Source organism: Electrona antarctica, assembly GCF_951216825.1.
Source record: "Electrona antarctica genome assembly, chromosome: 17".
NCBI lineage: Eukaryota > Metazoa > Chordata > Actinopteri > Myctophiformes > Myctophidae > Electrona > Electrona antarctica.
This window is the reverse complement of record NC_136798.1, coordinates 44,101,083-44,118,324: the sequence shown is the minus strand read 5'-3', so window position 1 is coordinate 44,118,324 and position 17,242 is coordinate 44,101,083. Positions and strand designations below refer to the sequence as shown.

The window sequence follows — 17,242 nt, the reverse complement described above, 5'->3', positions numbered from 1 at the left end:
TGTACGCCATCGTGTAGGGAACATGTACGTCATTGTGGAGGGAACATGTATGTCATCGTGGAGGGCACATGTACGTCATCGTGGAGGGAACATGTACGTCGTCGTGAAGGGAGCATGTACGTCATCGTGTAGGGGACATGCACGTCATCGTGGAGGGAACATGTACGTCGTCGTGGAGGAAACATGTACGTCATCGTGTAGGGATCATGTACGTCATCGTGGAGGAAACATGTACGTCATCGTGAAGGGGACATGTACGTCATCGTGGAGGGGACATGTACGTCATCATGGAGGGAACATGTGCGCCATCGTGGAGGAAACATGTACACCATCGTGAAGGGAACATGTGCGTCATCGTGGAGGGAACATGTACGTCATCGTGGAGGGAACATGTACGTCATCGTGTAGGGAGCATGCACGTCATCGTGGAGGAAACATGTACGTCATCGTGGAGGGAACATGTACGCCATCGTGTAGGGAACATGTACGTCATTGTGGAGGGAACATGTATGTCATCGTGGAGGGCACATGTACGTCATCGTGGAGGGAACATGTACGTCGTCGTGAAGGGAGCATGTACGTCATCGTGTAGGGGACATGCACGTCATCGTGGAGGGAACATGTACGTCGTCGTGGAGGAAACATGTACGTCATCGTGTAGGGATCATGTACGTCATCGTGGAGGAAACATGTACGTCATCGTGGAGGGAACATGTACGCCATCGTGTAGGGAACATGTACGTCATTGTGGAGGGAACATGTATGTCATCGTGGAGGGCACATGTACGTCATCGTGGAGGGAACATCTACGTCGTCGTGAAGGGAACATGCACGTCATCGTGGAGGGAACATGCACGTCATCGTGAAGGGAACATGTACGTCATCGTGGAGGGAACATGCACGTCATCGTGAAGGGAACATGCACGTCATCGTGGAGGGAAGATGCACGTCATCGTGGAGGGGACATGTGCGTCATCGTGAAGGGGACATGTACGCCATCGTGTAGGGAACATGTATGTCATTGTGGAGGGAACATGTATGTCATCGTGGAGGGAACATGTACGTCATCGTGGAGGGAACATGCACGTCATCGTGGATGGAACATGTACGCCATCGTGGAGGGAACATGTACGTCATCGTGGAGGGAGCATGTACGTCATCACGGAGGAAACATGTACGTCATCGTGGAGGAAACATGTACGTCATCGTGGAGGGAACATGCGCGTCGTCGTAAATTGAACATGTACGCCATCATGTAGGGAACATGTACGTCATCGTGACGTGTACATGTACGTCATCGTGAAGGGGACATGTACGTCATCGCGGAGGGAACATGTACATCATCGTGAAGGGAGCATGTACGTCATCGTGTAGGGAACATGCACGTCATCGTGGAGGGAACATGTACGTCATCGTGGAGGAAACATGTACGTCATCGTGGAGGGAGCATGTACGTCATCGTGGAGGGAGCATGTACGTCATCGTGGAGGGAACATGTACGCCATCGTGAAGGGGACATGTACGTCATCGTGGAGGGGACATGTACGTCATCATGGAGGGAACATGTGCGCCATCGTGGCGGAAACATGTACACCATCGTGAAGGGAACATGTGCGTCATCGTGGAGGGAACATGTACGTCATCGTGGAGGGAACATGTACGTCATCGTGTAGGGAGCATGCACGTCATCGTGGAGGAAACATGTACGTCATCGTGGAGGGAACATGTACGCCATCGTGTAGGGAACATGTACGTCATTGTGGAGGGAACATGTATGTCATCGTGGAGGGCACATGTACGTCATCGTGGAGGGAACATGTACGTCGTCGTGAAGGGAACATGCACGTCATCGTGGAGGGAACATGCACGTCATCGTGAAGGGAACATGCACGTCATCGTGAAGGGAACATGCACGTCATCGTGGAGGGAAGATGCACGTCATCGTGGAGGGGACATGTGCGTCATCGTGAAGGGGACATGTACGCCATCGTGTAGGGAACATGTACGTCATTGTGGAGGGAACATGTATGTCATCGTGGAGGGAACATGTACGTCATCGTGGAGGAAACATGTACGTCATCATGGAGGAAACATGTACGTCATCATGGAGGAAACATGTACGTCATCGTGGAGGGAACATGCACGTCGTCGTAGATGGAACATGTACGCCATCGTGGCGGGAACATGTACGTCATCGTGGAGGGAACATGTACGTCACCGTGGAGGGAACATGTACGTCACCGTGGAGGACACATGTACGTCATCGTGTAGGGAACATGTACGTCATCGTGAAGGGAACATGTGCGTCATCGTGGAGGGAACATGTACGTCATCGTGGAGGGAACATGTACGTCATCGTGGAGGAAACATGTACGTCATCATGGAGGAAACATGTACGTCATCATGGAGGAAACATGTACGTCATCGTGGAGGGAACATGCACGTCGTCGTAGATGGAACATGTACGCCATCGTGGCGGGAACATGTACGTCATCGTGGAGGGAACATGTACGTCACCGTGGAGGGAACATGTACGTCACCGTGGAGGACACATGTACGTCATCGTGTAGGGAACATGTACGTCATCGTGAAGGGAACATGTGCGTCATCGTGGAGGGAACATGTACGTCATCGTGGAGGGAACATGTACGCCATCGTGTAGGGAGCATGCACGTCATCGTGGAGGAAACATGTACGTCATCGTGGAGGGAACATGTACGCCATCGTGTAGGGAACATGTACGTCATTGTGGAGGGAACATGTATGTCATCGTGGAGGGCACATGTACGTCATCGTGGAGGGAACATGTACGTCGTCGTGAAGGGAACATGCACGTCATCGTGTAGGGAGCATGCACGTCATCGTGGAGGAAACATGTACGTCATCGTGGAGGGAACATGTACGCCATCGTGTAGGGAACATGTACGTCATTGTGGAGGGAACATGTATGTCATCGTGGAGGGCACATGTACGTCATCGTGGAGGGAACATGTACGTCGTTGTGAAGGGAACATGCACGTCATCGTGGAGGGAACATGCACGTCATCGTGAAGGGAACATGCACGTCATCGTGAAGGGAACATGCACGTCATCGTGGAGGGAAGATGCACGTCATCGTGGAGGGGACATGTGCGTCATCGTGAAGGGGACATGTACGCCATCGTGTAGGGAACATGTACGTCATTGTGGAGGGAACATGTATGTCATCGTGGAGGGAACATGTACGTCATCGTGGAGGAAACATGTACGTCATCATGGAGGAAACATGTACGTCATCATGGAGGAAACATGTACGTCATCGTGGAGGGAACATGCACGTCGTCGTAGATGGAACATGTACGCCATCGTGGCGGGAACATGTACGTCATCGTGGAGGGAACATGTACGTCACCGTGGAGGGAACATGTACGTCACCGTGGAGGACACATGTACGTCATCGTGTAGGGAACATGTACGTCATCGTGGAGGGAACATGCACGTCGTCGTAGATGGAACATTTACGTCATCATGTAGGGAACATGTACGTCATCGTGACGGGAACATGTATGTCATCGTGAAGGGGACATGTACGTCATCGTGAAGGGGACATGTACGCCATCGTGGCGGGAACATGTACGTCATCGTGGAGGGAACATGTACGTCATCGTGGAGGGACCATGTACGTCGTCGCGAATGGAACATGTACGTCATCATGTGGGGGACATGTACGTATGTTCCCGCTACTTTGTGGGAGTGGGTTATGAAAATGTGAAGGGCGTTGTTTCGGCTACTTTGTGGGTGAGGGCTATGCAAATTAGTGGGTGTCGCTTATGCAAATTAGTGGGTGTCGCCACGCCCTTCGTTTGCATACCACTCCCCTTCATTTGCATACCACACCCCTTCATTTGCATATCCCCTTCATTTGCATACCAAGACCCTTCATTTGCATAAGCCAATCCCACAAAGTAGCAGAAACATGCCCCTTAATTTGCATACCACTCCCCTTCATTTGCATACCATGCCCCTTCATTTGCATACCATGCCCCTTCCTTTGCATACCATGCCCCTTCATTTGCATACCACGCACCTTCATTTGCATACCACGCACCTTCATTTGCATACCACTCCCCTTCATTTGGATACCACTGCCCTTCATTTGCATACCACTGCCCTTCATTTGCATACCACTCCCCTTCATTTGAATACCAAGACCCTTCATTTGCATATCCCCTTCATTTGCATACCACGCCCTTTCATTTGCATAAGCCAATCCCACAAAGTAGCCGAAACACGCCCTTCATTTGCATACTACTCCCCTTCATTTGCATACTACACCCCTTCATTTGCATATCCCCTTCATTTGCATACCACGCCCTTTCATTTGCATAAGCTAATCCCACAAAGTAGCCGAAACACGCCCTTCATTTGCATACTCCTCCCCTTCATTTGCATACCACACCTTCATTTGCATATCCCCTTCATTTGCATACCAAGACCCTTCATTTGCATATCCCCTTCATTTGCATACCACGCCCTTTCATTTGCATAAGCCAATCCCACAAAGTAGCCGAAACACGCCCTTCATTTGCATACTACTCCCCTTCATTTGCATACTACACCCCTTCATTTGCATATCCCCTTCATTTGCATACCACGCCCTTTCATTTGCATAAGCTAATCCCACAAAGTAGCCGAAACACGCCCTTCATTTGCACACTACTCCCCTTAATTTGCATACCATACCCCTTCATTTGCATATCCCCTTCATTTGCATACCAAGACCCTTCATTTGCATATCCCCTTCATTTGCATACCACGCCCTTTCATTTGCATAAACTAATCCCACAAAGTAGCCGAAACACGCCCTTCATTTGCATACTACTCCCCTTCATTTGCATACCACACACCTTCATTTGCATATCCCCTTCATTTGCATACCACGCCCTTTCATTTGCATAAAATAATCCCACAAAGTTGCCGAAACACGCCCTTCATTTGCATACTACTCCCCTTCATTTGCATACCACACCCCTTCATTTGCATATCCCCTTCATTTGCATACCAAGACCCTTCATTTGCATATCCCCTTCATTTGCATACCACGCCCTTTCATTTGCATAAGCCAATCCCACAAAGTAGCCGAAACTACGGCCACAAAGGAGGCGGGACGCCGCCCACTAATTCACATAGGCCACGCCCACAAAGCGGACGGGACGACGGCCATCAATAAGCATAAACGACGCCCATGCAATTTGCATAGACCACGCCCACAAAGCAGGCGGAGTTACATAGCGAGTAGGCGTGGCCTAAGACAATGAGAGGTGTGGCCTAACATTACGAGAGGCAGAGTCATTAACGAGAGGGGGTGGAGTTTGTAAGGTGGAGTTTGTAACCAATGTGAGGTGTGTGTGTAGTAGTAGTAGTAGAAGTAGAAGTAATACATACGAGATGATGCCTGATCTTCTGACATCCATATTTGGTTGACTGGATGGCGTTGTCCTCACCTGGAGAGAAATGCCCCCGGAAATATGATTATTTATTAATGAATGAATGAATGAATGTATGTATGTATGTATGTATGTATGTATGTATGTATGTATGTATTCATTCATTCATTCATTCATTCATTCATTCATTCATTCATTCCCTCCCCCGGGAAATAAATAAATAAACAATGCTAATCATCCATCCATGTGTGACAATTGTTTGACACACATCATGTCATGTCATGTCATGTCATGTCATGTCTGTCTATAGACAAGAGGAGAGGTGGAGGGGGGGGGGGGGGGGGGGGGGGCGCCAAAGCATATTTTAGACTGATTCAGTATTGACCATATTAAGCCAGGTCTCACGGCAGACAGCACTAATATAATAAACAAACGTGAACGGAGCACTGCTGCCAACATAATACACGCATAATGTGGCCATACTGGCATACTCACCATAGCCTGGTCAAGGTTTCCCCCAGGTGGACGTGTCATTTCCAACTATTGCCAGCACATGGAAACTAGGGGCTACTGATATATACTATTCTCTGCCTATCGGGACGTAACTCGGACGGCGCTGAGTCGGGTCTTAAATACATTTCAATTGTACATTTAGGTAATGTGTGATTTATTTGGATTTATCCTTATTATTGTGAAAGATGTCCCCCAAATGTAAATTATTAATGTATTATTATTATTTTAATAATTATTATAAATGTGCAAAAAATATATATATAATTTATTTTACATGATTTCCTCTGATAAGTCCTAGTAGTAAAAAGTAGTAGTAAGGTTGAAATCGTTTTTTTGCAAGTAGAAATTAATCCGGGTTTTACAGGGTTAGTCATTCATTCATTCATTCATTCCCCCCGGAAATAAATAAATAAACACGGCTAATCATCCATCCATGTGTGACAATTGTTTGACACACATCATGTCATGTCATGTCTATCTATAGCAAGAGGTGGAATTGCGTCAGATCTTCTACACAAAGCAAAACAAAAGGGAGCAGTGCACCACCCTGTGGCAACAACTGGCACTGCTGACTGTTACAAGTTGACAGAGTGGATTATCTTGGATTACGTCCGCCAACATAAATTCCAATAGTACATTTACTTGACCAAAAGGTAAAGACTGATTTATTTTGATTTATTCATTCTGGATCCTTAGTCCTTGGTCCGAGGTCACGAATCTTGACTGCAGACTTGTTGACTGTCTCGAACCAGCGTCCTCTCACACCATCAGCAACTGCCAGAACCACTGAGCCATCGTGGAATACTCTTAACCATGGATTTGGGGTAATTTTATCTTTTTTCTTTTTTTGGAAGGGAAGACAAAAAAAGAAAAAGTCTATTTTACCAATGCAAAGGGTGAAATATTGTCATAATGTACGTTGTGTTTGTTTTGGAAAGGAAAAAGTGTTTTAATGTACTTTTTACTGACGTTAGGGTAGAGTTTGTTTTAACAGTACAGGACTCTCTCTCACACACACACCAGAGACTGGCAGCTGACTGGCTCATTCAGGGTTGCCAGGTTGGTGGCTGTCAGGTTGTCTAATGCCTGCTGCATTGTGTGTGTGTGTGTGTGTGTGTGTGTGTGTGTGTGTGTGTGTGTGTGTGTGTGTGTGTGTGTGTGTGTGTGTGTGTGTGTGTGTGTGTGTGTGTGTGTGAACCAGCTACACTGGCATTTAAACACATTCATATTGTAACTGTTGCCACTATAGGTGATATAGTTTGCTTTATTCCTAAAAGGTACAAGTTCATAATGAAGAAGTTCATAATTAAGTCACATTTAAAACATTATTTCATGTATTTGTCTCAAGTTGTTGTTGTAACTGTTGCCACTATAGGGGATATAGTTTGCTTTATTTCTCTAAGACAAAGTTCATAATAAGGTTAAAATAAGTTCATAATTGTTTATTATCTTTCTAAGTGTACAAGTGCATAATTAAGAAGTTCATAGTTAATAGTTACATTCATGTTAAAACATTATTTCATGTCAAGTTGTTTTAATGCTTTTATTTTGAAGAGTCAACGTCATATTCTGTGTCTCGTTTGGTCTGCTCTCACGTCAATTGGTACACAGGAGTTTTGTGTATGCAATCAAGCCGCAGCTAGAAGCAGCTAGAAGCACTGGTCATGGTCACACAAAGACTTTAAAGTTACAAGAAGTAAAGGTCATAAGAGACTGTCTAAGAAAAGGTTATAAGAAGACTGGAGAGTATTCCCCCTTTGTTATGCACGCAGCCAACGAGGTATTTGTTGTTTGTTTTGTCTGTATTTTACTCATGTGAAATGTTTGCATCTACATGCTGTGCATGTCATTTATGTTAATTGTACGTGCTTGTTTTATTATTTGTTTAGTTTTCACGGTGGATTGGGAGGGCAAGAAGGCACCTTCCAATAAATCAGTTTCAAGGAAACCACATTGTGTCTGTTTGTGCTCGGAGGGAGTTACAGTTGTAATGGATGGACTTTGAACATATGAAACTGTTTTGGCCAGCTGTCCCAAATGCCAAGAAACGCATGACGGAACGACGAGAACCAAAAAGTGGCTGGCGTCAGTTTCGCCTCATAAAAGAGAAGATGCGCTCAGGTTGGTAGTTGCATCTATTATGTGCACTTTGTCTTCATTAACGTGCCAACTTGTGCATATGTTATGCATTGACAACCATTGCCTTGCCTCTGTTTGATTGATAGATGACTTCCAAGCATGTGAAGATTACGATCTCACCAGTGCTGCAGAAGCTGGTGGTGAAGAACCTTCTGGAAAAAGACAGAAGAAAAAAAGGCTTTATCCAGAATATGGTATGTTCTTTAACTTGGCAGTAGTCAATCTTCTCTGAATTGTAACGCTTACATGATTGATTGTCACTCGAATAACTGAATAACAAGGTCATTGTTTTTTGGCATTGAACATTTGGAATCTAAAAGCATAATTTGTTTGGCTTTTAGGTTTTGTAAAAAAAAGCACAGATGACAAAATATTAAATGAAAAACGAAACATTGCTTTAAGTTTTATATACAAAATGGCTGATCTACAAGCTCTTGATGACTGTGGGCTTGTAGAGCTGTTTTGGCAACTCTTCCTCTTTTTATTTTTTGGGAACATTTTGAATATTTTTCTTACGTGGAAGCGAGTAAGGCGTTTCACCCACAACTGCAATCAGGCAATAATTGCGACAGGGCTACTATAACGTCTGTACGCCAACACAATAATAATTCAACAAAGCTATTTGCAACTGAAGTTTTTGCCAACATTTCTGTCTCAATTAGTTGAGGATGAAGAGGAACACGGTGGGCAATCTGAAGAAGAGGAAGATCAAGGTTTGTTCCCCCCACCGCTGGACGTTGGCAGTCCCATTTGATTATGATTGAGTGTGTAGGCTACAAATGCCAGTGACGGGAGCAATATTGACGTGGAATATAGTATCTTTTCTGTTTCATATACAATACAGCTGAAGGCAGGTAATGAGTCTATACAGTAAAAAAATCCGGTTTTAATCACAGTTTTCTTTAGGTCGCTTCAGTCCAGAGCTGCCACTTGTGCCACAGAAGGTGTTGCTGCAAAGTGTTCGACCAAAAGGTTAGTATGAAGTCTGCTTTTATTAGCATTTGCCCCATACTCATAGTGGTATGCTAGTCATACACAACAATGTAATAGAGACACACACTGAATCCCAAAACTATGTCTCATCAAACAGAAAAGTCGCAAGGGACGACCTCCACTCCATCCTCTGACCAAAATGCCCAGAAACACCAAGGAAGTAATTGTGACACACACACACACACACACACCCCAAAACTAGGTTGTGCTTCCTTAAACATTTTTCAACTTTAGATTGTTGGTTTGTTAAAGTCATCATTGTTTGCATTTATTTCATTTTGGAGCTGCCACTCTGTCATATATGGAGGATATATTAAATGCAATGGTAGTTCATATTGAATAAAAGTAAAGTAGATCACCTTCTCATGGATGCCTGTCTCATCAAACAGAAAAAACCAAGTCGCCTGGACCCAGCTCCACTCAATTGCCTGAGCCAATGCAACCAAGTAAGCGACGCACGCACACTTAAGTTGTTGTGGTATGGTTTTGCACTCTAATTAATTGTAGTCATTTGTTTCTATGCATTAGAATTTCAGAAGGTGTTAATCACTGTTTTCTTTAGGGCACTTCAGTTCAGAGCCAGAACTGCAAGAGCCAGAACTGCAAGATTATCAGACTGATGACAGCATGGGATCTGCACAGAGTTTCCCACCAGTTACCCCTACGAAAAGTTCGTATGAAGTCAGAATTTTTTAATAAACATTTGACCTATACCGGTATATGCTAGTCTTACAATACTTACAATTGATTAATTACTGTGTGGAGAGGGGGGGGCTGCTGTTCTTCATTTCGGAAGAACACTAGCTGCCACTACTAGGTTACATTTGTAGGATTTGAACTTGTACTTAATGCAATGGTTTATACTAAAGAAAAGTGGCAAATAAATAACCTTATGGATGCCTGTCTCATCAAACAGGAAAAAAGTCACGCAACCCCACCTCCACCTCCACCCCCAGACTACAACGAGCATCACCGTACCCAATGCAGCAAGCAAGTAAGCGACACACACACACACACACACACACACACACACACACACACACACACACACACACACCACAAGGTAATGAATCAAAGTTCATTTCCTTGTTCAGCCACTCATCCTGCATCCTGTTTGCTAGACTGACGTTCACTTCAGACATAACAGGCTCTGTGACTATAACAAACTGAGAGACAGATATCAAGCAATCCATCAACGATTAGATCAATAATTGATAGACAGATTAGTTAATAACCTGGAAGATTGCCCGCAAGACAAAGAGACAGCTAGCCAGCCAGCCAGCCAGCCAGCTTTGGAACTGCTTCAATCTGAGGTAAGAATAGCCACAGATCAAACCTTACTCAAAACGAGAACAACTTATTATAAAACTACTACTACAGATAGCAAAACTACCTTCAAATCTAACTTCATGTTGTTTGGTCTCAGATCAGAATCGAGATTCTCGAAATATGTTCTCCTGCACATAGAAGATATGTTGCATTCTTCTGAACAAACAGTAAATGCACATGCATGCAAAGTACGGTTTAATGTACAATTATTTGCATTCCTACATTACTATTAACCTACATCACCGTATGTCAGTTTCCACAACACGGTAACAACTTACAGTATGTCATTGCTTAAATGATGTCATGTTGATCAAAATGTAGCCTATTTGGTTAGAAATTTGTTGAATAGTTCTACTTCACTGCAACTCATCTGCAAAGAATATCCCATACAGTAGCGTTACATTTATATAAGATGTATGTATTCATTAAAGGAGAATTTCGGACTAGAAGGCTTTCTTACTTTTATTTGTAGTTGTTACATCCCCATCACAGAGGTGTTATCCAGGTGTTATTTTGTGCAAAAGTGCATTATTGGCTATTTCCCCTAATATAAGCCCTCAATGGGGGTTGGGTTTTTGTGCTTTCGCTTATTTCCATCGACATAAGTAGTAAAGTGAGCCGCTTGGGATACTATTTACATTATGAAGAGAGGATATATACAAAAAATATTTTTTGAGTGGTGGAAATAAGCAAATTAGCACAACAATGCCCCATTCAATTCAATGCAATTCAATTAAATTAATTGAGGGATAGGGGAAATAGCCAATAATGCGCTTTTGCACAAAATAACACCTGGACCTCTTTGGTGGGGACGTAACGACTACAAATAAACGTAAGAAAGCCTTCTAGTCTGAAATTCTCCATTAAATGTATTGGCTAGACTCAATGTAATTAATCACACAACACTGCATGTGTACAGGTCTGTCTAAGAGCTGCATTTTTCATTTCAACATTTGCCTTTTGTTTTACCTTGTGCTATGCATTGCTGTAAAACAACATTGTTTTTCATTTTATGTTCTGTAACAAAATTACATAATCTGCCACAGTATACAGACGGCAAATGCTCACTGTACATTAAATCTGAAGCCGTGCAATCAACCCCCCACATACTGTCAATAATTAACTGTGTGCTGTTGCGGTTGTAGTCCATACCTCATCTGTAGTATATGCCATATAGTAAAAAAAAAAAAGTGCAGCCAACTGTGTCAATGTTGGGAAATACATAGACAAAATATGAAAACTGCGTTTAGCGTTTTGCAGTATTTTCAAACACAATGAGAAGTGAAATAGGATAGTTCTGATTTTTTTTAACTTAAGCTGTATAAAATACTTGCCATTAATATAGTGGTTGCAACTGTATTAATTGATTGCCCGAGTCCCGTGGTGCGAGTTCTGCGGTAGTAGGCCACGCATTAAAAGTAAATTAATCCACAAAACTAACGGAATTTGTATTGTTGACCTATTTCTAAAATATTAGTGCAACTTTCGTTCATTTTTTACCCCTCTATCACTCGGAACTATATGCTTTTTGTGTCCATATCACTACGCCCAAAAAATAGTTCCATGTGATAGAGGGGTCAAAGTTGAACGAAAGTTGCGCTAATATTTTAGAAATACTGTACATGCTCAATGCAAATTACGTTAGTTGTGGATTCATTTACTTTTAATGCGTGGCCCCAATGCCCCCCACAAAATGACCGGAACTACTTCATATTTCACCAAAACCAGAGCAGAACTCCCACCACGGGACTCGGGCAATCAATTAATACAGTTGCAACTACTATATTTCATACAGCTTAGGTTAAAAAATCTGAACTATCCCTTTAATGTGTGGTGTTTTGATGCACTGTAAAGCGAATGAGGTTAAGAAATGAATCAATGTGACAGGGATTTTTTTTTTAAAATAATTAGATCACCGTTTCATTATAACCTTAGCCATATTACATCAGAGAAGACATTTACAGATCTGCAACGTGACATGGCTGAACGTTTTGACTGTCTTAGTTGTTTGTGGAGGCATGGAGGGCGGCGGCAGCTAACTGAGTTTTATGGGCCTGGACATTTTAACTGTCTTGTTTGTGGAGGGCGGCAGCTAACTGAGTTTTATCGGGCTGATTCAGTCATGGAACTGGAAGGCCAGAGTAGTCCAAAGGTTAGCTACTCCAGGCGCTGTGTGAGAGTGAACCTGAGTAAGACACTTAAGGCCAAACAGCTCCCCCATGTGGTCATCCTGATTAGCACACTGCTTGGTGAAATGCAGAAACAAAATATTCAATACAAATAGCTTACAAAATGGATTTGTATTTGATATATAATTTTTACGTATTTATCCATAAACTAAGGATCATTTTTAATCCATTGTGTTGTTACGGATGATTTAATAATTATGTTACAACCCTCTAGGGGTGTAAAGGTCACAACATAAATGAACAGGACAAAGGATTTCAAACTGAATATATTATATTTACAACATTAAGTATAAATAATTACAGACAAACTTTAGAAAATACAAACTGTAGAAACCTTATCTCACAGATTTAATGGCAGGGGAAGTGATTTTCCTTGGTTGAAATAAGTGTTAAAAAGCTCTATATTGTGATGTTACTGAACCAACACTATCCAATGAGTAGGGAAGAGCCTGGACGGTTGACGCCCATTTTACTAATTCCCTCCCTGCACAGAGATTAATTAATTTCAAGTAACCAAACTTTTTTGTGAACAAGATACACTTGTCCTCTCCCATTACCCGCAGTGTTTTTTAATTTTGGTGAAACAAGTCGGACGCAATCGGCAAGTAAAGTGATCTCGCGCTAAATTCCGCACAGCGCTTTTGACAGGACGAAAGCTGCATAGGGGCAGGGCGAAAGGCACCCTCACATAAATCGTCCTAAATAAAGCTATTAAGTCATGTTTCTGGCATCTAACGCTCAATTATGCTTCAATACAGCCTACAACAAAATGAAAAGTGCCTATAGCCTACATAGGCCAGCGGTGGGGGTCCGTAGACTAAATGGGGGTCCGTAGACTAATGCATGTCAAACTGGGGGTCCTTGAAATGAAATCACTGCTATAGAGCTGTAAAAAGAAATCTTCTCTGGCATATGAAAAAAAATAAAAAAAACAGACAATGCGTAAAGGCGCAAGGATGCAGCTTTCGTCCTGCCCTCGTCTGTTTGTTATGTTTTGCTAGCTAGCTCAAAGGCTAATGCATATTTTTCAATGGAATCTTCGCATGGGGTTAACATACAGATCAGCCTAACAGATTAAATCCATTAACAATCGTCAGCAAATAAACAGAAAACACTCAAATAGGCGATGTGGAATCGAATGAGATCACCGGAAATACGTGTCGAAAAAGTGTTGCATGGTATCCAGGCCGACGTGAAACCGTCCTACCCCACCAACCGACCAGGCTCTCCCTTACTATTAGTATATGATTTAACCTTTAACCAAAACAATGTTTTTTTTTTAACCAAACAATACCACTTACCCTACCTTTAACCCATTTAGACCTGAGACCAGATTCTAAAAATGTCTTCTAAATCATGACAAACTGATAACCACAGTCTCTACCACAGTCTCTACCACAGTCTCTACCACAGTCTCTACCACAGTCTCTACATGTCAACCAACTGTACCACCTCAGAAATCGGGATAATACAGAAAGCAATGGAGAATGCAAACAGTACACAACGACAAATATATACAAATTTAGACATTTACCAGACGCTCTTAATCCAGAGCGACTTTTACACTAAATACAATACATTCATACTACTCAATAATACAGATGGCTGTATATGTATAATAACATCACATGATTGCATACAATAGGTTGAAAATGGGTGAAGTCAAGTGTTCCTTAACTGAAGAAGAAAAACAAAATACAGATATTATTACTGCTATTTGCTCTAGTAGTATTACTATCACTATAACTAGAGCATGTACTAATATGAGTACTGCTACTATGAATACTACCACCACTAGTAATTATACCACTACTACATCTACTTAACTGTTATGACTCACAATGTTATTGTTGTTGTTTTTTCCTCCTAGTATTCCTGGTGTAACACCCTCAGTGAACATTGCAGACCAGAGAGTGTGACTGCAGACAACATGGCTTCACGTCTGGCTCGTCTGGAAGAAGAGCTCACCTGTCCGGTGTGCTGTGACATCTTTCGACATCCCCTAGTGCTGTCGTGCAGCCACAGCTTCTGTAAAGACTGTCTGCAGCGATGGTGGACAGGAAGAGCAGCACATGATTGTCCTGTTTGTAAAACAACATCCTCCAGTAACCATCCTCCTACAAACCTGGTGTTGAAGAACCTGTGTGAGAAGTTTGTGGAGGAGAAAGGCTGGAGTGACTCGAAAGTCCACGAATTACTGAGGCCTTTAAAGAAGAAACTGGAGGACTTTAATGAAGTTAAAACAAATTACGACCTAAGAGAAAATTACATCAAGGTTCAGGCCCAGAACACAGAGACACAGATTAAGGAACAGTTCAATAACTTTCATCAGTTCCTACAGGAGGAGGAGAAGGCCAGGATCTCTGCTCTGAGGGTTGAAGAAACACTGACGATTCAGGAGATAAAGGAGAAGAGAGATGTGCTGAACAGAGACATGGCGACCCTCTCCGATGCAATCCAAGCGACCGAGGACCAGCTGAGAGCCGACGACTCTGTTTCGTTCCTGCTGAACTACAAGACCACAATGGAAAGAGTCCAGCTCAAACTGCAGGAGCCACACCCGGCAGCACCATGGATAGACGTGGCCCAACACCTGGGCAACCTGGCCTTTAGAGTCTGGGACAAGATGAAGGACGTTGTCTCCTACACTCCTGTGATCCTGGACCCCATCAGTGCCTATCCAGAATACATCCTGTCTGATGATCTGACCGGCGTGAGAGGTGTAATGGAACAGCAGTTTCCTGAGGACCCAGAGGACCTAGATTACATTCATCCCTTCCTACGTTACAGCACAAAGGTTCTGGGTGCTGAGGGCTTTAACTCAGGGACTCACAGCTGGGATGTTGAGGTTCGAGGCATTAGCAAGTGGCAGCTGGGTGTGTATGAGGAGGGAGGTGATAAGTGGATCTTACAGTTCAATCAATCTGACTATGGCTATGCAGCAATCTTCGGATCATGGACTGATGATTTTGTTACAGATGAGACTTCCGAAGATCTCTCAGAGATCTCGTATTGTCGTGATTTTTATCCCCGGAGGATCAGAGTCCAGCTGGACTGGGACGGAGGAGAGCTGTCCTTCTCTGACCCGGACACTAACACACACCTGCACACCTTCACACACACCTTCACTAAGAGGGTCTTTCCGATTGTTTGTTGTAATGATACAACAATTCATGATCAGCCTCTGAAGGTGTTACCAGGGAAGATCGTTGTCACACTGGAAAACCACAGTTAAAATGTCTAGTGTTGAGGGGAAACAAAGCTCTGCTCAATGAATATTCATGCAGATCTGGTATTGATTAGGGGTTATCCACGGTGATCAGAAGGGATTGTTTACTTAAATATCTGGTATCCTCTGGAATTAGACCGACCGATTATTGATGTTCATTGATTCATTTATCAGTTAAATTAGAATTACAATATTAGTTGATATGTATTGATGGATTTATAGCATGTGTTTAGTTTGTATTTGATTATTTATCAATCTGTTGACTGTTTGGAATTGTATTGGTGTTACGATGAAAGGTTTGATATGATTATTATTATTATTGATACTTTAGCATGTTTTATATTGTAGTGTTTGTCATATTGCCTCCGTCGGGTGGAAACCGTGTGAGTCCAAAACCATACATTTTCTTTCTGTAAATGTAACGGAAACTAAGAGAAACAGTGGAAATATCAGATCTTACAAGCTCACAATGCGTCATACAATTTACAATTTAGGCATTTAGCAGACGCTCTTAATCCAGAGCAATAACAAAAAGCATGGCATACATCACATATATAAAAAGTAGTTATCATGAGAAATGCGTAAGCTAAGAACGTAACAGTGGAGTATCTATATCATGAAACTATATATGTAAACTATACTATACTATATTATATATTATACATATGTACTATAAAGTCCTATGACTACAAAACATGCAATTAGTGCTGTCTACGTAACATGCTATAACTCTGTTTAAAATGGTATCAGTCTACATAAAGTGCGTCATGATGAGCTTGTAGGTATATAGATCGCTTCTTCTCACAACTTTTCCTTGACACTCGTATGATGTAAAAGGTTAGATTAGATATTTTGATATTAGAAAGGCGATATTGTTCAGTTTTGAATCACATGTTGATATGGTGGCATGTTCTTATGCAACAAATACAAAATGATTGAATTGAAACATGAATTATTGTGATATTAAAATATCAATAAAGAGACAATATGTATCGACGAGACAGACGTTTGCACCGCAATATTATTTTCATTAGTATTTTGCTGGCTAAAGTTACAGGAGTGGATTATGGTACGTGTGGTCTGAAATAGAAGCTCATCCTATAACTAGCCACAATGGAGGGTGATCACTGGCACCCTGGCATATGTGGGGGTGCCGTGCTATGAGCTTGTAGATCTGATATTTTTTCAATAGCTAAAGTATAACATAATCCTTAAAACACCAAAAGGGGTTCCCACCCAGAAAGTATTCAAAAAAGGTTTAGTCAGTTAAATTCAGTCCACTCTCATCTATACTGTCCTACTAAGCTAAAGTGCAGTAACTATGGGAAAACATAATGGGATATAATAATAATAATGGGTTTAAAAGTGTTTGAACTGGTAATGAGGTAATTGTTTATGCCGCCAAATCACGAAGGCTAGTAATT

The 17,242-nt window shown here is 42.6% G+C and overlaps 1 protein-coding gene across 2 annotated transcripts; it reads left to right on the top strand.

Moving 5' to 3' along the window:
* The first annotated feature begins 7,581 nt into the window (after window positions 1-7,581).
* LOC306941541 (E3 ubiquitin-protein ligase TRIM35-like) lies at window positions 7,582-16,805 on the top strand. Of its 2 annotated transcripts, none has more exons than XM_079527060.1 (10): window positions 7,582-7,719; window positions 7,968-8,060; window positions 8,165-8,272; window positions 8,741-8,791; window positions 8,985-9,050; window positions 9,169-9,231; window positions 9,461-9,517; window positions 9,634-9,741; window positions 9,988-10,065; window positions 14,460-16,805. In XM_079527060.1, the coding sequence occupies exons 3-10, from the start codon at window positions 8,165-8,167 to the stop codon at window positions 15,822-15,824; spliced, it is 1,896 nt and encodes a 631-aa protein (XP_079383186.1). In that variant the 5' UTR covers window positions 7,582-7,719; window positions 7,968-8,060; the 3' UTR covers window positions 15,825-16,805. The 2 variants fall into 2 exon arrangements, with proteins under 2 accessions (XP_079383186.1, XP_079383185.1); XM_079527059.1 differs by having other exon boundaries at window positions 7,585-7,719; window positions 7,829-8,060.
* The last annotated feature ends 437 nt before the right edge of the window (window positions 16,806-17,242 follow it).